Source organism: Otolemur garnettii, unplaced genomic scaffold (assembly GCF_000181295.1).
Source record: "Otolemur garnettii isolate 467f Iridium unplaced genomic scaffold, OtoGar3 scaffold00010, whole genome shotgun sequence".
In the NCBI taxonomy this organism is placed as follows: Eukaryota; Metazoa; Chordata; class Mammalia; order Primates; family Galagidae; genus Otolemur; species Otolemur garnettii.
The window spans coordinates 22,248,200-22,270,373 of NW_003852405.1; the positions used below are offsets into that span (position 1 = coordinate 22,248,200).

Here is a 22,174-nt window from a genome sequence, read left to right on the forward strand (position 1 = left end):
TGGTAGAGGGAGATCATCTCTTGTATTTCTTCTTATGAGGGCACTAATTCCATTCATGAAGGCCCCACCCTCATGACCTAATTACCTTTTAAAGGCCACACCTCCAAACACCATCACATTGGCGATTAGGATAGGGCTTCAACATACAAATTTGGGGGAAACACAAACATTCAGCACATAGTACATGGCAAACACTGAGCTAAGTTGCTGTGAAGATGAAGAGAGATTTGAAGGTGAAGTCAAAAGGAGGTAGCAACCATTTTAGAGGTGAATGAAGAAAAAGGAGGTGTTTAATAACACTGAATTTTCTGTATCTGATGATTAGGTGGTTGTTAGATAGTATCAACATTTTAAAATGTTAACTTTTTAATAGTTTTGTTAAAGTAATCCAGCTTATAGTACTATCAATAAAATAAGAAAAAAATAGCCAGCTTATTCATGAATATGGGTGATAGCTAAGTACAAAAGCGTATCACTTCAAAATACTAACACAAAATTAAATCATGGGACTTGCCTGACACAAAAGAGCAAGGACAGAAGCTGAATATAGTTCTCTTGTGTATACCCACCCCAAAGCATAAAACATGCAAATCGTACTTTGTCTCCATTTCTTCCAGGGTCCTCAAGGACCAAGAGGTCAGCCGGGGCCTCCAGTAAGTTTATTTACATTTATATTTCTTTACCATTAATACTTATAAGCCTGCCTGGTCTGGGATGTCTACTAAATAAATAATTTTTTTAATTTATTATGTTCTAGGGTCCACCTGGAGCACCAGGCCCAAGAGTAAGTTTTCTTGGTTTGATTTTATGTTAGTACATCATGTTAACTTTGTAAAGCTTCTTCTATTAACTCTTGCATACCTCTCTTCTTTTTCTAACCTGTTATAGGGCTGGCCCAACTGCATTAACTTGTTAAGTCCAAGTCTCAGACTTATCTATAAAAGGGAGATGGTATTTCCTACTTTCTTGGATGGTTTTGAGTATCATATGAGAAGCGAAGTATTCAACATAGTGTATAACACATGATATGTGCTCAAAAAATGCTAATTCCCTCTATTTTTTTTCTACCTCTAGGTCCTAGCTCGTCCTTTGTAAATGTTCTTTTTTGCCATCCAGAGTTATCCACTCCTTAAGTTTTACTTGAATCGTCTTGAGTTGCTAGCGGCTATGTGTTTGCTTGTTATCCAATTGCTACAGCCCAGAACTTGCTAGCCACTTCTTTCAAGCAATGCTTCTATTGCTTTTCCTATTCTTTAGTTTTCCTTATGCTATGCTTTCAGCAATTTCTTTGTCTTGCTGCTCCCTATAAGAGGTCTCCCTTCATCCTTAACCTTACCCACACCCCAATCCTCCAGCTTCTAGTCAAATACAGTGGTCCTTGGTCACATTTCTTGCCTAAAGCACAGCCACTATTGACTACACTGTCCCAGTGGCCAGTCCTATGCCTTCTAAGCCTGCCTTATTTCCTCATGCTGCCCTGGTGTAATTTAGATCTCTGATAGTTCTAGGGGGTGGTCCACTCTCAGCACATCAAGGACTCTCCATTTCTCTCAATTTTTCACTGCAGCAGGAAATAACATTCAAGCAAAATGTCATAGTCAGACTGTTCCCTTGAAAACTGGAGACCCATTTCTCTATGATTTCTTTAAATTGCTTCACCTTTCTGGCCATCTGACTGATGGAGATTGAAGCATTCCCTGCATGAACGTCAATGGGAATGCCTTTCTTCAAATCTGAAAATGGCTATCTACTCCTCTGTTCTTCCTTTTCCCTGAGTCCCCACAATGCATAGGTTACATGTACTTTCATCAACTGCGTTCCCAGCTTATCATGACTTTGACATGACATAGCTGCCTTCCCAAGAAAGAATAAGTTCTAAAGGTTCATACATCCCTGGCAAATTAGAGAGATGTTAAGTAGAAATTTTTACTAATTTAAGTGCCATTTAAATTCCTTTCTCACTTGGGAATATGTCCTAAACATCCAGAATGAAGTAGAACATGTGAGAGATTATTCCTATGAGCAAAATGTAAATAAAAATACACATATACTTTGAGGTAGTATTAGGAAGTTTAATAAGAAAATATGTGTGCTTGTCATATGGTAGGTACTCAATAAATATTAGTTTCTTTGTTTCCTTCTCTTCTCCTTTTGTCTCCTTCTTATCTTCCTGCATGACCAATATGAAAACATACATAATATTGTTTTTCTGGAACTCGCAGAGTTTATCATAGGAAAGTAGCAGTGTGACATTGAGAATAAGACTTCCAGAACAGAAGTATAAATGACAATGAGAAAACTCCTATGTATTCTTTCAGTCAGCTTATCATCATACCTTCCATCATCACATTGCATGACAGGACTGATCATTTCCCCTTCTTCTTTCATATTTACTTATTTTCAACAAAGAAAGAGGTAGATCGTGTACACATTGATGCATTTATGGGGTACAATGTGCTGATTTCATATACAATTTGGAATGCTTACATCATACTGGTTACTATATCCCTCGCCTCATTTACTTAATTATTGTGTTAAGACATTTACATTCTACACCTAAAACCTGACGAGGTTGTAACTACCACTGTGACTCTATCCTGCTCTGGACAAAGGTCCTCAGTGACCTCTGCACTGCCCAATCCAGCAGCATTTCTCAGTCTTCACCTTACCTGACCCTGACCAGCCAAGCCCGTCTTCCTCCTCTGGCAAACATTTCTAGGTTAGATTCCAGGACACCGCATTCAGCTAGTTGTCCGCCTGTCTCAATTAGAGCTTCTTCTCAGTTCTTTTTCCTAGTTCCCCCTCACTTTCCCTGATCCCTAAACATGGGAGACCTCTTCACTGTCTTGACCTCCTATAGGTCGTCTTAAGCAGTTACAGGCACTAGATACCATTTATACGTGAATGACTTCATCATTTGTAGCCTTAGCCAGGACCTCCCTGCTGATCTTGAACTTGAATAGTTTACCACCTACTTGACAGTCTTACTTTCATATTCAATAGCCATCTCAAACTAAATAGCTTCAAAACTGGACTGACTGATTTTTTCCTCCCAACTTGGCTTCTCCTGAGGTCCTCTCCATCTCTATCACCAATCATCCTACCCTTCTATTGTTAAAAAATATCTTAGCATTGTCCTTTATTGTTCTATTTCTCTCACAGCTCACATCCAATCTATCAACAAAAACGTCAGGGTCTATCTTAAAGCATATTTTAAAATATGACCATGTTTTTACCACTTTCCCTGTGGCCACTGCGAGGCCAACCCATCATTATCTCACTTGGTTTATTTCAACAGCTGGGTCCGTGGTTTCCTTACCTTGCGTCTGTCCTCCTCTTTACATTTGTAACACATTAGCCAGAGTCATATTTTAAAAATCTAAGTCAAACCATGTCATTTCTTTGCTTAACAATTTCTGATGGCTTGTCTTATTCAAGGTGAAAGCTGGACACTTTTAAGTAGTCTGGAGTGTCCTGTATTTTCTGGTTTCTTGATATCGTTCTGACTTAATTTCCTACACCTCTCCCCGTTGTGCACTCTCTCTCTCCAGTCACCCTGGCCTTCGTGCTGACCCTGGAGCATGCTGGGTTATACTCCCAGGCTCGGGGCTTGGCCTTTATTCCTTCTGCCTGGAAAGCTTTCTCTAGATTTTCATGGCTTGCTGCCTTCTATCCTTCTGATACTACTCAATGTCACATTCTCCCAGATGCCTTATCTGGCTAGTCTATTTAACCGTGGTTTCCTTATCCCCCTCCCCTGCCTCTGTGTTTTTCTCTCTAGCACTTGTCATCTCCTAGTGATGAAGTAAGACCATTCCGACAACTCCACCATCCACGCCACCTAGCTACTCCTCCTACAGGGCAGGAAGATCCTGTGTTAGATTTCGTGCTGATTTTTGTATGTCTTATATGTCCTTGTGCCTTTAAAATCTATAGCGCTGCATTTTCATGCCCTCAAATATAGGAAAGAATCAAGCTTAGTAGGCAGCTAGAATTGTAAATATTACTTTATATATTCATCTAAGGGAAGTAATATCTATAGAAGGAAATATTTTATTAATATAAGTAAAATGAATATTTTCATTGCACTTCTGGAATAGAATAAGATATTTTGGACAAGAATATGTATGTATGTGTTTGAGGTATGTATATACAAATTGAAAGTGACTACTAGTCACTCTATAGAATTATACTACGTGGATTTTTTTTTTTTTTTTTTTTTTTTTTTGCAGTTTTTGGCCAGAGCTGGGTTTAAACCCGCCACCTCTGGCATATGGGGCCGGCGCCCTCCTCCTTTGAGCCACAGACACCACCTTATACTATATGGATTTTTCATAATTTTTCCTGAAAATGAATGAAAAAGGCCAGTAATTTCGAGGGAAACAATTGACAGAAGTCGATGCCAGTGATAAATTTCAAGTGATCAAGTGAAATTACAAATTGGGGGAAACTGGTGTCTATCACTATAAATGTGACAGCTTCCCAGTATTTACATCTCTCTGATAAGCAATTATGTTAACAAATGTCATTTTTAACACGAAGTAATAAAATGTGTCAGTGTTTGAAAGATCTGTGTAATGCCATGAATCGAAGTTCTCTGAATGGTCAACGCACAATGTTAACAAAATCACGTGGACCAAAAGATCTTAATATAAAAGAGGACGAAAGGCATCAGTATGGGTTCAGTTTTCACATTGCAGCAACCTTCAGGAAGCTACTACTTGTCAAGTTTGAGTATAATATCAAAGAAGAAAATCCATAAGTATCTGAAAAAGCTACTAAAATACTTCTCTTTTCTACATGTGTGTCTCTGTGCAGCCAGGATTTCTTCCCATATTTCAACTAAAACCACACACCACAACCAGCTGAGTACAAAAGCACATATGAGAATTTAGCCATCATCTATTAATTCAGACATTAAAGCGATGTACAAAAGTGTAAAACAGAGCCACCTTTCCTGCTTTTGTTTTTGAAAATACAGTTTTTATAAAAATATTTAATGAACATGTAATGAGTTTGTTATATTAATGCAATTAACACAAATAGTTTTAAAATCTGTTCTTTGATTTCTACTATATCAAAAGTTATGACCCAACAAGAACAAAAGGCTTTTAATGTTTAAAAGTGCAAAAGGATCCTGATTCTGAAGAGTTTGAGGACCACTGTGTTAGATTCTGTGATTAAAGCCCTTGATCACCACCAGGAGATTAGGTGGAAAAAGGAAAGGTGACTATTGTTTAGCACTTAATGCAGTTTCCCATATTTTGTGCCAAGATTTTTGTGTGACCTGTATCCAAAATCTGCCCATTCCCACGAGCAAGTTGATCAGAATTACTTAGTCTGCAGAACGTTTTAGGCTAAACTTTTCTGCTTCTTTTACTTAGAAAGTGCTCCTGCTCCTTCTTGTAACAATCTGTACTTGTTCTCCAGATCTCAGCTCACGTATCTCTGCCTCAGAGAAGCCCTCCCTGACCAAGACCTCCTACCTTCTTAAATTTTCCAGACTTCATTGATTCTAATTTCTCTCATACGTTCACGTACTTTTCTTTCCCAGCATGCATCACAATCTGTAATTCTGTGTTTGAGAGTGATTTGATTAATATCTCTCTCCCCTCTAAACTGAAACTCCATAGGGCAATTTTCTTTTTTGCTTACCATTTTATCCTCGACATGGATCACGGTGTTTGGCAGTATACATGTGCAGACTGAGTCAATTATTTTCCAATATGAAAACCACATGTTGAGGCAGGGAAGACAGTATATTATTGATTGTTCCATCATTTTAAATAGCTTTTCAAATTACCAACCATGACTTATGAGAGATCTCTTGAAAACAGTTTCCATTATATGGGCCTCCAAGTCAAAAGATAGCAGGACAGTGACTCTGAGAGAAATTAGATTACTTGGTTCACTTACACAGACACAATTTCCCAAAAGCTTCTCCCAACTCAAGCTTCTTAGTTTGCACGCTTATTTTCTTTAAAAAAAAAAAAAGTGTGTATATATATATATATATATATATATATAAAAGGACTTTTACTAGTGGTTAGGCCTAGTCTTTTAGTCTTTCTCTAAAAATATCTTTTATTAAATGCAGGAAGGGATTGAATTCATTCTGTATTATTTCTTTTGGGACTAATGGAACATTCTCCAACTTCAGAAATTATTTTTAAGACCACAGAAGTATCACATTAAACTAATGTGGTAACTACCTCAGGACAGTAGTATTTTATTCTACTTTCCTTCCAAGAATGTAACTGTTAAAAATTACTACAGTTATTTATTCTTCACTTTACAATTTATTAACTGAAGGGAATCATATTTCACTCTCTTCCATTTGAGTAACTGTGTGTGTGTGTGTATGTGTGTGTGTGTGTGTGTGTTTTCATGTAACAGAGACAAATGGTTTTTCATTGGAGGGCTCTAAAATTTGGTCCTATTTTAATTAGGAGGCCTTTAAGATTTGAATGAAGGCAGCCTATTGTCCTTACAGATAGCTAGACAATATTTGAAAAATCTGTCCAGCCATAAGAGTTACAAACCCCCTTCAGATAATAAGTCTAGGGTACTCTAACTGCAGTGCCCTGAGAATTTACAGCCTTTACTTTAGAACACACAGTGTTGATACTGTTGCTAATCTTGAAGGGTTTTGTTTTACACAGAAACAAATGGACATCAATGCCGCTATTCAAGCCTTGATTGAATCAAACACTGCCCTACAGATGGAGGTAATATATCTGGTTTTATTTATATTGGCACTGACAATATACAAATTAAATGGAAAATTTTTTTGGAGGCCCAAATGTGGCATTATCCCAAAGATTGTATTGAAAACATGAAGCCCTGTATAATTTTAGTATACTTAAACAGAAATGTATGCTTAGAATATTTTGTAAGGAACATATTAAACAAAAATGCAGTATTGTTAAAGTATTTATTTGTAAGGAATTTGGTACTATGGAAGAAAATAGCTAAATGAAATTAGCCATGATTCTTAAAATGGAATATGTTGGTATCGGTCCTTACTACTCATTTCTCTTATTTAAAGTCGAATTATTCAATGTGCATTTTTTAAAAAACCTTATATAGTAGGAATAGTAATTCTTATATCAGCTTGAAAACTAAACTTTCAAGTGTGGATTTAATCTTATTTAGGATCCTGGTTAATAAAGCACGCACATATGTCTACGCTTAAATATAAACTGTTCTTTACATCCTGTCCCCAACTCACTACCCACGAAGGAACACATTCTTCTTCTGCCTTGATCTATATTGCTATATTGGTTTTTAGGGGGGTTTGCTTATATGATTCTTATGATGACTTGGCAGAGCTACCAGAATACTGAAGTGACTTTCATCAGCCACAGTGCAGAGATATTCAAAACCCTGAGCTACCTTAGCAATTTACTGCACCACATCAGGAATCCTCTTGGCACACGAGATAACCCAGCACGAATCTGCAAAGATTTGCTTAACTGTGAACACAAAGTATCAGACGGTAAGTTCTTGCTTTCCTCAAACTCTGATGTCCCAGCTCATTTAAGCGTGTTTGAAATTTGCCAATGCCTTCATTCCAGATCATAGTCTCTTCAATAAAACCCTGACAGAAGCCATTTTAACGTCAGCAAGAATAAAATACTCTCTCAGAAGAAAACATGCTTCTGATGTCACCCTACCCCCAGCTATACTAAGAGTATTTTATTCTTGATGATATTAAAATGGCTTTTGCCAGGATTTTATCAAAATGATAAAGCATATTTATATGAAAATTTAAAAAGGTAGAATTGGCCTTTGGGTTGACAGCACCACCTGTCAGACTTGGTAATTCAAAAACCGCCAAAGTTAACAACATAGAGAAAGATATTACAGACTCCTCTTTATATAAAATGGAATTTAAATACCCTATTTTGGAATTAGTGACCATGAAAATTAGTGGTTTGCCATTCTTGGAAGTTCGTTAGCCCCACACAGATGCCCCAAATTCATTAACCAGAGAGGCAAAACCAAATTAAATTAGAACCATTAAGGGAAGTTTTTAAACCAACTCAATAACACATTTGGAAAAAATGTGTGATTTGAAAAATCCATATAGTATAGGGTGGTGTCTGTGGCTCAAAGGAGGAGGGCGCCGGCCCCATATGCCAGAGGTGGCGGGTTTAAACCCAGCTCTGGCCAAAAACTACAAAAAAAAAAAAAAAAAAAAAAAAAAATCCACGTAGTATAATTCTATAGAGTGACTAGTAGTCACTTTCAATTTGTATATACATACCTCAAACACATACATACATATTCTTGTCCAAAATATCTTATTCTATTCCAGAAGTGCAATGAAAATATTCATTTTACTTATATTAATAAAATATTTCCTTCTATAGATATTACTTCCCTTAGATGAATATATAAAGTAATATTTACAATTCTAGCTGCCTACTAAGCTTGATTCTTTCCTATATTTGAGGGCATGAAAATGCAGCGCTATAGATTTTAAAGGCACAAGGACATATAAGACATACAAAAATCAGCACGAAATCTAACACAGGATCTTCCTGCCCTGTAGGAGGAGTAGCTAGGTGGCGTGGATGGTGGAGTTGTCGGAATGGTCTTACTTCATCACTAGGAGATGACAAGTGCTAGAGAGAAAAACACAGAGGCAGGGGAGGGGGATAAGGAAACCACGGTTAAATAGACTAGCCAGATAAGGCATCTGGGAGAATGTGACATTGAGTAGTATCAGAAGGATAGAAGGCAGCAAGCCATGAAAATCTAGAGAAAGCTTTCCAGGCAGAAGGAATAAAGGCCAAGCCCCGAGCCTGGGAGTATAACCCAGCATGCTCCAGGGTCAGCACGAAGGCCAGGGTGACTGGAGAGAGAGAGTGCACAACGGGGAGAGGTGTAGGAAATTAAGTCAGAACGATATCAAGAAACCAGAAAATACAGGACACTCCAGACTACTTAAAAGTGTCCAGCTTTCACCTTGAATAAGACAAGCCATCAGAAATTGTTAAGCAAAGAAATGACATGGTTTGACTTAGATTTTTAAAATATGACTCTGGCTAATGTGTTACAAATGTAAAGAGGAGGACAGACGCAAGGTAAGGAAACCACGGACCCAGCTGTTGAAATAAACCAAGTGAGATAATGATGGGTTGGACTCGCAGTGGCCACAGGGAAAGTGGTAAAATCATGCTCATGTTTTTAAATATGCTTTAAGATAGACCCTGAAGTTTTTGTTGATAGATTGGATGTGAGCTGTGAGAGAAATAGAACAATAAAGGACAATGCTAAGATATTTTTTAACAATAGAAGGGTAGGATGATTGGTGATAGAGATGGAGAGGACCTCAGGAGAAGCCAAGTTGGGAGGAAAAAATCAGTCAGTCCAGTTTTGAAGCTATTTAGTTTGAGATGGCTATTGAATATGAAAGTAAGACTGTCAAGTAGGTGGTAAACTATTCAAGTTCAAGATCAGCAGGGAGGTCCTGGCTAAGGCTACAAATGATGAAGTCATTCACGTATAAATGGTATCTAATGCCTGTAACTGCTTAAGACGACCTATAGGAGGTCAAGACAGTGAAGAGGTCTCCCATGTTTAGGGATCAGGGAAAGTGAGGGGGAACTAGGAAAAAGAACTGAGAAGAAGCTCTAATTGAGACAGGAAGACAACTAGATGAAAGCGGTGTCCTGGAATCTAACCTAGAAATGTTTGCCAGAGGAGGAAGACGGGCTTGGCTGGTCAGGGTCAGGTAAGGTGAAGACTGAGAAATGCTGCTGGATTGGGCAGTGCAGAGGTCACTGAGGACCTTCGTCCAGAGCAGGATAGAGTCACAGTGGTAGTTACAACCTCGTCAGGTTTTAAGTATAGAATGTAAATGTCTTAACACAATAATTAAGTAAATGAGGCGAGGGATATAGTAACCAGTATGATGTAAGCATTCCAAATTGTATATGAAATCAGCACATTGTACCCCATAAATGCATCAATGTGTACACGATCTACCTCTTTATGATTTAATAAAAAAGAAAAGAGAATATATGATGGAGCTCAGGACTTTGCACTCCCCGTAATGAAGTAAGTAATTCAATTACCCGACTAGATTAATTTAAAACAAAAACAAGTTAAAGCATAAAATAGCCAACAAACAGTAAAGAACTTGCAAGCCAAGACTTTGAAGAAGATGGTAGAGAGATGAACCCAGCACTTGGAGCTACTTTTGCCCTAGGTATGTTGAAGAGCTGAGTGATACTTTTGGTGACTTCATGGCGAAAATAGATTCACCCTTCCTAGTCCATTTTTTTCAGAATGTTGGACATTTTACAAAATTTGTAGAAATTACTGGGATTTGACGTGGGCTTCCAGTTTTATCCAGTGGGGTAAAACATGCTTTCTCTTCTAAGAAATACTTTCCTAGGATCAGTGAATGAGAACTGATGGAAACAGAAGATAACAGAAAAAGACTCAACGGAGAGAATAGGAGAAGCAGAATTTAAATCTGCAGGTATATTGACTAAGTCTTATATAGGCGCACAGTTAATTTACTATAAGAGAAAAGGCAGAATACATTGTGCATGTCCAGACAGGTGGGTAGATATCAGAGCGGGGGCTTATGTAGACTCTCTTCAATAGGTGCAGTTGTCTTGGTGAAACTGGAAGGTTAATAGTCAAGAGTAAGAATGAAGGAAAGGCCTGGGTGTGATAGCTCCACCTGAAATCCTAGCACGCTGGGAGGTAGAGATGGAGGATCCCTTGAGCTCAGGAGTTCGAGACTAGCCTGAGCAAGAGGAAGACCCCCATATGTACTGAAAACAGAAAAATGTACCACACATTATGGCAGGTGCCTGTAGGCCCAGCTACTCAGGAGGCTGAGGCAGGAGCATTGCTTGAGCCCAGGAGTTTGCTATGAGCTAGGCTGATAGTAGGATACTCTAGCCTGGGGCAACAAAGTAAGACTCTGTCTCAAAAAAAAAAGAAGAAAGGAATACATGTAAGATTCAGGACTAGGAAAGGGACAGGGGGATTGAACTCTGGAAACCTGGTATTATTGTGTAGCAGATTCACAGACACATCTGAATTTAAAGTGAGGCCCATCAGCATAGCTGTGCTTTTCTCCAGCCACATTTATCTGCGCAGGTGCAGACACAGGTTAGGGAGAGCAAACCGAATTTATGTGGGATCCAGGATAAGTATAAGACAAGTACAATGAAGTGAGGCAGGGCAAGGGCGTTAAGGGTGTTAGTGATTATAGTTAGTAATAGACGGTGAGTTTTCTGCTGGGGGAGAGGGGAGGTGAACACATGATCACAAGGGACAAGAAAAGTGTGGCAGTATCAGTGATGAGACTAAAAAGTTATTGGACTCAGGCTCTAGAGGGAGTGGATGGAGAAGAGAAGTGAAATTCCAGAGGAGATGCTGTTGCAGCTGGTAGCAAAGGCCAGGGGATGACCTTGAAAGGTAGTGAAGTAATACGTGGGGTGGGGGAAGGGTACAAGATCATTGGTGGGAAAGCAAGGGGGCATAGAAGAATACAGTTCAAGAAACTCAGAGGCCAAGGTGTGGGAAGAATCATCCTTGTGGATTTAAAATCACCAAGAATGTGGTTATTCACAGATTTTCTGAATATGAAAGCAAGCCAGAAACTAAAAATCTTCAAACAAAAATAGTCAGTGATCACCCCAGACACCAGGAAGGGGCAATGGGTGTTAGATAGAATTTGACGATAGTAATTTCAACATGGGGTGTTTTCAGGGGAAAGTGGCAGGAGTGGTTTGAATGTGACAAGGAAGGACAAGGAAGTCACCTTCCCACTGTCAGACACAGTACTGCAGAGGCTGCGAGGGAACCAGCATCCTGGGGGGCAATTTTGTGTCAGAATATTTAAGTTCACATAAGACATATCATGACATAGGACTTTGTCTGGAGCTCAGCCTAGCTTGAAAGAAATTATGAAACGCCCACCAGTTCACCATTGTATAACATGATATAATGCCTGAATTCAAAGCATTTTACCCCATGTACATGTGACATGAGAGTTTGTTTGATGGAAAACCTTTCATAAAGAATTTACTATTAGCTCTTACATAAGTGTAGGAAAGTATTTCTTGGAAGAGAAGATACGGTGAAAGTTTGTTTATCCCACAGGATAGAGCTGGAAGCCTGTACCAGATCCTGGTGAAAAAATCCAGCTGTAACTTCTACAGACATTATAAAATGTTCAAATTGCTAAAGAAAAGAGACTAGGAAGAGTGCATCTCCTTCACCTTCTTCTTCCATATTTCAGTAGATCGGTGGTTCTCCAGATGTCATCCCTGGACCAGAGTTAGATTATATTAGAAATATAGATTCTCAAGCCTTCCCCTAGACTTAATGAACTAGCAACTCTGGGGGATGGGCCCTGCCTGCTGTGTGTGTTGGGGGTGGGGAGGAGATGGCAAGAGGGTGGGTTTTGGGGGTTTTGTATTTTTTTTTTTTTTTTAGACTGAGTCCAGCTCTGCATCTCCTGGGCTAGAGTGCCATAGCCTGAGCCTAGCTCACAGCAACCTCAAAGTCCTGTGCTCAAGCAATCCTCCTGCCTCAGCCTCCTGAGTAGCTGGGACTACAAGGACCTGCCACCACACCCAGCTAGTTTTTCTATTTTTACTAGAGATGGGACTCACTCTTACTCAGGCTGGTCTAAAACCCCTGAGCTCAAGCGATTCTCCCACCTTGTCTCAGCCTCCCAGAGTGCTAGGATTATAGGGGGAGCCACCATGCCCACCCTGGGTGTTTTAAGGATGCTCTGATACACACTGAAGTTTCAAGACCACTGCAATGGAAGATAGTCTCTACCCTTTGAACAACCAATTCAGCAAGTATATGTTTTGAAGGTTAAGTAGAAGAGAGGAGAGTGTTTGAGGATGCTTTGGAAATCAGAGAAAACCCCAAAGAACTAAAGCAATCTTTGCTGTGGAATAAGGGTGGAATGGACAAGGATCTGTACCTATTGTAGAAAATGATATTTGACAAAAACTGTTCAATCGTCTTGCCTTTTTAATGCACAAAAACAAGGCTGCCTCATTCAAACATTTCTTTGTATTTGGAATAAAATGCTTCTTCGATATTCTGAGTCTGTTACTCTGGATTGGGATGCTCGCTCAGAGTCTTTCAGCCGGAATATTTGCTGTAGTCTGACTTCAGGCTCCATTTTATTCCCCTCGACCTTGAGTGGAGGCAAAGATTGGGCAGCTTACACAGTGAGCACGTCAGTCTCTCCTACTTAAAAATCTTAAAATCCAGCGCACAGCAATGGAAGCCATTTAATTGTATATTTTTCTTTCTGAAAACAAAAAAATGTTTTGTTTTTCTTTTGTTTATAAGTATTACACCTAAAGAGACATTTTTCCAGGACAAGTGAAGTTGTTTCCATTTTTAAATATCCATTTTAACTCTGTAATGAATAAAAATATACATATGGACTCTAGTAACAGAAATACACACGTATGCTCTAATAACTTCAACTTTTCTACAAACTATGTAACTTTAGACAATTGATTTTCAGCACCTGAGCTCATCTTCTTATCTGTGTAAGATAAGGCAATAAATTCAGCCATTTAGATTAAAATTATAAAATGCCCTGAAATTGGTAAGTGCGTGAAAAATAGAGCATGTTTAGTATCAGTTTTATACAATGCTTACAGCTTTCACTCATTCACTGAGTGCAAATAGATTTATAATCTTTTAAGACTATGATAAGACTGTGACTTTTAATCTCATTACTGCACAGAAGACAAGTTATAAAGGCAAGTCAGTTTTATTTCATTTTGCCAATTCCTGTACCTGATGCCAAATGCAGGTATAATGTAGATTGGCCCTCCTAGCCAGTATTTGAATTATAGCCCATTTTTTTCCCATTAAAATTCAATAACAGATGCTATAAAAATTCTACATTTTTGAAACATTGTTTCATAGGATGGTGCAAATATATTTGATTGTGGCATTTCAATAACTTTATGTTTTCTTATAAACTTTTAGGAAAATACTGGATTGATCCAAATCTCGGATGTCCTTCAGATGCCATTGAGGTTTTCTGCAATTTCAGTGCTGGTGGCCAGACATGCTTATCTCCTGTCTCTGTGACAAAGGCACGTATTGAACTTTTAAACATAGGTTGCTATGTTGCACAGTTCCAGGGAACAATGACTTTTAAAATTCCATCACTTGAAATAATTATGAATTTCAAAAAAGAAAGCAAGCTATCATTCTCTATCTTACATGAGAAATCAATTACTTGTTTTTTAAAAAAAACATTTAATCAGTAAATCTTGACATTTTTGTATTTTTATGATTAGCTTGGCTTACTCTACTGATGAAGCTTTTAATTTCCTTTAAAAATTGTGCAATGCGTGTGATGTTTTTATGCATTACACATATATTGAAAAATCCCTAAGCAGCTAGAGTGTTTGGAATCAATAATCAGTGACCTAAAGTTTTGCTGCAAATTACATCAACATCATTAAAAGAAAGATGTTGCCACAAAAACTTGCTATTTTTGGCGCTTTGCCACACAATCATCTGTCTTAAACGTCTACTGAATGCTGTTTAGAACTTGTTTTAAGTATAATTCCATAAACCAAATGTGCAGAATGAATACAAGTGAGTTTGTCATAGCACTAGGTGTTATAAAAAGCATCCAAAAATCCTAAATCCTAGTTCTACCCATAACATATATTGAAACCCAAACTGTGTTTCTTTCTTTTTCTGATCAAAGCACCACAGTATATGACCAAGGATTTATTTCTCATTGACGAGGAGCTGACACCTGTGCCTTTGGCTTGTTTGTCCATCATAAAGGGTGGTAGCTAACACGTACGATCCCTTTAGCTGCAGGTCACTGAACTGCCCTCTCCTCCTAAAATGCCATATTTCACTAAACAGGAAGGTTCACCCATTTATCTCAATAAGAATGCACCATGATGACCCTGACTACCCCCCAGAGGAGGGGGGAATGTCACGTCCCTCTAATGAAGAGCAGCTTGATAGGCCGACTTCCAAAACGTCCACATGGTCATCCACATGGCCCTGGAAGTTGGCCCTGGATTCTTACGGAAGGAAGGAGAGTGGGAGTGGGGATCCATGCAAATGAATAGGAGCAGTGAGGGAGCCACGCTCTGGTTCTCTCCATGACTGAGTGCACCATACTTGTAAATCCAACCTCAGGCAGACTAGGGGGGTAGTCTTGTAATCATGGTGCTGGGTTCTAGTTTCCCCTCCTCTGCTAACCTGGGGAATGATATTGCAAGCCCCAGAAGACCTGCTGTGTGCCAGCCACAATGCTCAGTAAAGTACATTTGTCATTTCCAAGCCTCGTGACATCTGTCAGGTCAGTGTTATGAACCTACTTCACCACCAAGAAAACTAAGAATCAGAAAGGTGAACTATTTCACAAGTTTCTGACTGATCTGTAAAATGAGAGAAGTGGATTACTTAAACTCTGATTTTCCTTATTGATTATCCTTCCATGTTTTTATCCTTTCCTCTCTTTTTGTGGCTGTTTTCTTTTTCTTTTCTTGTTTTTGTTTTGTTGTTATTTGTTTTTCTTCTTCCTTATCTCATGACTAATTCTCTTTCTAATTTTATAGTTGGAGACTAGTAGAAGTTCCTCCGTAGGAACTATCTCTATTCACTTACTTTATGACCATACCTCTGCTTAAACAATGCCAAAATGACAATAATAATAACAATGATATATTGTCTAGACTTATAGGAAAATCTTTTTCCCTGTCCAAGCCTAGAGGATGTGCAATTAGACTCCTGAACTCCAATTTGTCCTATATTGTTCACTTTATTAGTTAATACTGGTTTGTGGATTTATTCATTTGTCTAAGAAACATTTACTTCAGTGTGTGACTGAAACTGTATTAGGAGTTGGCAACACCGAGAATAAGATTCTGTCCTTGTCCTCTTAAGCTCTCATAGTTAAAATTACTCAACCAAATTATTACAACTCATAACTTACCTTTAGAAACTCTCACCCCCAAAAAATCTCAAATGAAGCACAGGTGGAACTTGAGGTTTTTATGAAAAAAAAAAAACTAAATCATTAACCAAGAGCAAATTATTACTGCATTTTGGGTAATATGCAAATTACCTTCATTTTCCTATTATATATAGTAGCCTAATGGTACGCTGGAGCCAGTTTATACAGGCTCAGGAGAGCAATTGTTAACATGTCTTCCCAAGGCCATGTGTAGTGATGTCACCTTGGTAGCCTGAAATTGGTGATGGTGGGAGTATTTCTACCATGAGGATCAGAAAATGCTAGAAATCAGAGATTTGCTCCCCCTACCACCCCAAAGCAGTGGTTAAACCTTTACCAGCACCACTGACACTTAGATTCTTAAAAAAGTAGCTTTCTCAAGGCTGCCTTTTGAGGACTTTCTTTAAATTTCCCAAACTGTAAGTTTTTCTATTACCACATCTTATAATCTGCATCTTGTTTCTATGACATTAGTTGGAGTTTGGAATTGGGAAAGTCCAGATGAACTTCCTTCATTTACTGAGCTTGGAAGCCACCCATACCATCACCATTCACTGTCTACACACCCCCAAGTGGTCAGGGGCACGAGCAAGTGGCCTAGGCTTGCCTGTTGGTTTCAAGGGATGGAATGGCCAGATTTTTGAAGAAAACACTCTACTTGAACCTAAAGTGCTTTCAGATGACTGCAAGGTAAGGGAAAGACACATTTAGAATTGTTCAATTAAAATTGATAAAACTATAGAAGTAGAATAATCAGAGTGAAACTTTACTTATGCACTACAGATACAAAAGAGAAGTAAGGGGCTTTTTTGTTGCTGCTGTTGTTGTTTTAATAGTCATCATCTGCAAGTAATGTAGTAAATTTTAAGGTGCCTGATTTGTAACCATATATTTTTCAGAACCTATTTTTGTTGGTATCATATCTTGTCAACCTTTGTCATACCAATCTATCAATGATAGATTCAATGATAGATTTTTACATGCAAAACTTGTGTTAATATATAAATTGTATTTATATTCCTCATGTGAAAAAATTATACCTGGATGGACGGATGGATGGATAGATAGACAGATGATAGATAGATGGATAGATAGATGATCAGGGCATACAGATAAGTATATTTTTTTCATGTGTTTCCACTGCTGTAATTTTAATCTCATTACCTCACAGAAGACAAATTATAGAGGCAAGTCAATTTTATTTCATTTCGTCAATACCTATACCTGATGCCAAATGCAGGTATAATGAGGATTGACTGGCCCTACTAGTCAGTATTTGAATTGTAGCCCATTTTTTCCATTAAAATTCAATAACAGACACTATAAAATTTTTACATTTTTAAAACATTGTGTCATAGAGTAAAGGTTGACAAACTATAGTCAACAGACCACCTGTTGTTGTAAATAAATTTTTATTGTAACACAGCCATACTTGTTCACTTACTTATTATCTGGGGCTATCATCACACTATAGTGCAAATTTGAGTAGATGTGACAGAGACTGCATGGCCCTCAAAACCTAAAATATTTGCTATCTCTCCCTTTAGAGAAGGTTTTTTGCCCCTGTTATAGAGAGTAGAGTAGTCTACTTTCTGTATGTACCACTACTTATAAAAAAGTACACCAAAGTGGCTTGGTGTCTGTCCTTGTGTACCAGGAGCCCATGCTGTAGCATCTCTTGACATTTCCAGTGTGCTCTACTTTTTCATAACACTGTGTCTCCAGACAAATGGTGATTGGCTTTGAAAAATCATAGGCAAGTGGTCAGAAGAGGATGGATCTTATTCTCTATATTCAAAGAGATCAATATCATCAGCATATTCATTTAACATTTATAGTCTTGGCCAGAAACATTCAATGACTCACTAGTGCCTCTGAGCCACAATCCATACTTACCAACTTTATGCAGTGCCTACAATAATCAGGCCCCAGCCTTCCTTTCTAGCTCAGGATTTCACTGGCTGAGTACTCCTCACTGTGGCCAAATTGTTCTATTCATTATAATAATAACGGTGATAATATTATCAACTGCCCCTACATGGCTTAGGGTTTATTATATGTATGGCAAGTGGCTATGCACTGCAAGCATTATTTTATCATAAAGGCCTTGTAAAGAAAATATTATTAGTCCCCTTTTTATCAGTAAGAAAGTAAAGGCACAGAGAGGGTAAGTAACTTGCTTAAGGTCAAATCAATCCCAGGCATTTAGAACGCCAAAGCCCATGCCTTACGGTGCTGCTGGGGACTTATAATTGAAATCTCATTTGATCTTCACAACCCTGCAAGGTAGGTTTTTATTATTCCCATTTTACACGTGGGAGAGTGGTAGTACCTGCATTTCTATCAAAATCTGTCCCAAGTCAAGGTCTAAGCTTTTAAACTCCATGCTGGGTTAATTTTCACAGCCACCTTCTAATTTCCCATCTATTTTTGAGTTTTATTATTTTTTAACTCATCTCGTTCCTTTTCTCTGAAATTCCATCACTCATACTTCACTAATCAAATGGAATTTTAGGCCTACATAAAGCCCATCTAAATTCTGAATTTTCCCTGACTATTGAAGTTAGAAATGAGGGAATTTATCTTTTGTTGTCTATGTTATTTATATTGTAGAAATATAGTCTGTATTGCGATTATTTGTTTTTCATCTCTCCAACTAGATTTATAAGCTGTTAGAATTCAGAAGCCAGAACTAATTTATTCATCCTTATATTTCCCAAGCACTGTAAGAAAACTAAAGGTTACAATTTATTTGACAGATATTCCTAGTGTTCAATAAATATTGTTTGGAAGATTTATAGTGCCTTACGTACAGAATTTTAGGTCTAGTTATCACACCAAGCATATGATTATAGGCAAGTAACTTATCTTCAAAGAGTTTCAGTGGTCTTAGCTTTAAAATGAAATTTGTGGCTTAAATAATCTCTTCAAATTTTAAAATTCCTTCAAATTTTAAAATTCACATCATAGTAATTCTGTGAATGAGTAAGTGAATTAACTCCTGAATAAAATGCTGCAAAACTTGTGCCTCTCCATCACGTCTTGTTGAATCTTAATCATAGGACATTTTTATGGTATGTTCCCTTCCACTGAATTTATCAGACACAAAAGCGCATATAGTAATAAGAGATATAAAAAAGCTTAGAAGAGAGAAATCAGGGACGCTATATAAATGGAGAGCCACAGAATGGAAAAAAAAAAAAGATGATTGAACATAATTATAATTTTAACTACTTCTGACTGAGTTGATTCTAGTTATTTCCTACTTAAAGTACATAGCTCATTCCCTTTATCAAAGAAAAATACCCATCCTGAAGAATCAATCCCAAATGAAAGAATAGATGGGTATTAGGCTTATTAGGAACAGTACAGCATTTTAGTTCACATCTGGTCCAATGATCCACAGGCAACTGACCCAGAAGCCAGGTTTTAGCCTCTGGAAACAAAAAAATTAGAATGCACAGTGCCATTAGAAAGAAAGCAACAAATTCTGTTTTCAATTAACAATAATAATCATCATTGGCATTTATTGAGTGTGGTTATAGGTGCTTTCTATTCATTATCTCCAATCCTTACAATGTGTCTACATTGTTTATGAAGGGCGTTAGCTGCTGAGAATGACTGCTAACGAAATACCTATGAGAGCGATTTCTTCTTATTTTACAGATTCAAGATGGCAGCTGGCATAAGGCAACATTTCTTTTTCATACCCAGGAGCCTAATCAACTTCCAGTGATTGAAGTACAACTCCCTCATCTCAAAACTGAGCAAAAATATCACATCGAAAGCAGTTCTGTATGCTTTCTTTAACGTTTCTGAATGAGTTCAGAATTCATGCTGTTGGCCAAGTAATTGCTGCAAAGCAAAAAACAGAGGCAGAATGATACTGTCATTACGAAATACACAGAATGATGCATTGGCTAAATCTTAAAGAATCTCAGGAAGAAAAGACCCTCCTAAGAAAGAGAAAAGGCATCTTTCAAAGGACCATGACTGATAAAATATTTAATTCTTTTAAAAATTATATTGATCTCAGCTTTCTTAGAGAATTCCCTACAACTGAAAATTTACAAGTGAGGAATTCTTCAGGGTTCCCTGTCTGTTTTTGAGAGCGAAGTGTCCATTAGACAGCTGGAGACGCAGAGCACTATGGAGCAATACTGGCTAATGCTCCCCAAATGTGCGATGCTTCTGTCTAAAAATTACAAGCCACGGTCTAATATGTCTTATTTTCCAAAACACTAAGTTGTATTCAGGTCCCGAGTGGGTTATACATCTTAGCCAGTGGTACACTACCTCTTACATGTTACCTTTTTGTGTTGCTTGGTGCTCTTCTAAAATAAGGTGCTTATGGCTTTCATAGACTATTTTATTTCTTTTTTCATCTTTGTCATTCTTTGAGAGTGTATGTACTGGTTACATCAAGATATGTTTTGGTTGTTAGTACTTATTTTAATTTTTTTGGTCATATACTTAATAACAAGTGAAACTATTTATGTGGAGTCCTTGTTTTATTTTAAAATTCTCTTTGTGCATTTGGAATCAAAGCCAGCACATTGTAACCTATGCTTGTACACAGAAGGACTGGGAGGCTTCTTTTTGTTTTTGTGTTATTTTTTAAATTGTTGTAAAAATTATTATAGGCCAGCTACATCCAGTAGTAGGTCTGGGTTAGAGACTGGGGCTTGTGATATACGGTTTTAAAAATCCATGATCATCTGGAATGATACCTTATATATATATATATATATATATATATTTTGTAAAGTTTTATTTCAGCAAATCTTTTGAAATTGCTGCTGTTTTAAATTATAAAAACTTTATATTTCTGCTTCATAGAAATTATGTTTTTATAGTATTCATTGACTTTTCTTTCACTGTTTTTAAATTCAGTGTGTCAGTACTTAAAAGGATTTAACTTACCAGTCTTTTAAAGCAACATCCAGGAAAAAGTCTTTTCCCATTTAAAATAGGCTCAGCCAATTCAGTCTTTCCTTTTTGTCAAAGAAATATTAGTTCAGAATTAAAAGAAAAATATTATACCACTTGGTAAATAGAAAAGCTTGTTCATCCATTATAAAAGTATCTTTAGCCATAGCAAACTACACTTACCTATCTATAATAAAAACTTGCTTTAAATCATTTTTGGTGGGTATTTTTTTTCATCTTATGCTACAATATGCTTTTATTATATGTGATAGCCCCTCTGGAAGCCATCCTGTACATTCTTAGGAAATATTCATTATATGCCTACAACAGAATTACACAGCTTATTTTTACAAAATGAGCCCATGACACAGAAGTAATCCCTTACATACGTGGTCAAATTATTTTCAACATGGGTGCTAATGCTATTCAATGGGGAAAGGACCTTCTTTCCAAAAAATAGTTCTGGAAAAACTGGTTATCCAAATGTAAAAGAATGATGTTAGACCCTTGTCTGAAGTAATTCAAAATGGAATCAAAGACCTAAACAAGGGTTAAACCTATAAAACTCTTAGAAGAGCACATAGGAAAAAAAAGTCTTCATGACACTGAATTTGGCAATGACTTCTTAGAATGATACGGAAAGTCAACAAGAGAAAAAAATAGATAAAGTGAACAACATCAAAATAAAAGTTTTTTGTGCATCAAAGGAACTACCAATAAAGTGAAGAGGCAACCCACAAAATGGGAGGAAATATTAACATGTCATATATCTGACAAGGGATTAATATCCAGAATATTTAAAGAATTCCTACAACTCAACAATAAAAATAATCAAGCAACCCATTTAATAACTGGGCAAAGGACTAGCTTGAATAGACATTTCCTCAACGAAGAATTATAAAGGCCCAATGAAGGGGCCTCAAAAACGACAGTCCTTAAGGAAATGCAAATCAAAACCAGGAGAAGGTACCAATTCTGTGGTATAATACAAAAATCTGGCACACAGCTCCTTTGGAATTTCTTGAGTGAAAGGAATGTCTTTTGTTCTGTATGAGGAGCCCTTTTCAATCACATCTGAATTTATGCTAATAAAGGTCTTTAGGATGAAGCCCCCAAAGAGCCTCAGGATGGAGCTCATCACCAGAAAGACCAAGTTATTAAGCAGTGGTTCTCAACCTTCGTAATGCCAGGATGTATTTTCATTGTTACAAAGAGATCACTACCCACAGGTTGAGA

General features: G+C 37.5%; 1 protein-coding gene across 2 annotated transcripts in view; it reads left to right on the forward strand.

Annotated features, from left to right (window-relative positions):
- The window catches only part of COL24A1 (collagen type XXIV alpha 1 chain), a 294,021-nt gene extending 272,872 nt beyond the window's left edge, over positions 1-21,149 (forward strand). For both annotated transcript variants that reach the window (XM_023509811.1, XM_023509812.1), the window contains exons 54-60: positions 618-653; positions 758-784; positions 6,663-6,728; positions 7,330-7,498; positions 14,005-14,114; positions 16,484-16,699; positions 19,676-21,149. In XM_023509811.1, coding sequence (XP_023365579.1) covers positions 618-653; positions 758-784; positions 6,663-6,728; positions 7,330-7,498; positions 14,005-14,114; positions 16,484-16,699; positions 19,676-19,819 — 768 coding nt within the window. In that variant the 3' untranslated portion in view covers positions 19,820-21,149. The remainder of the gene's footprint in view (positions 1-617; positions 654-757; positions 785-6,662; positions 6,729-7,329; positions 7,499-14,004; positions 14,115-16,483; positions 16,700-19,675) is intronic.
- Positions 21,150-22,174: the final 1,025 nt, after the last annotated feature.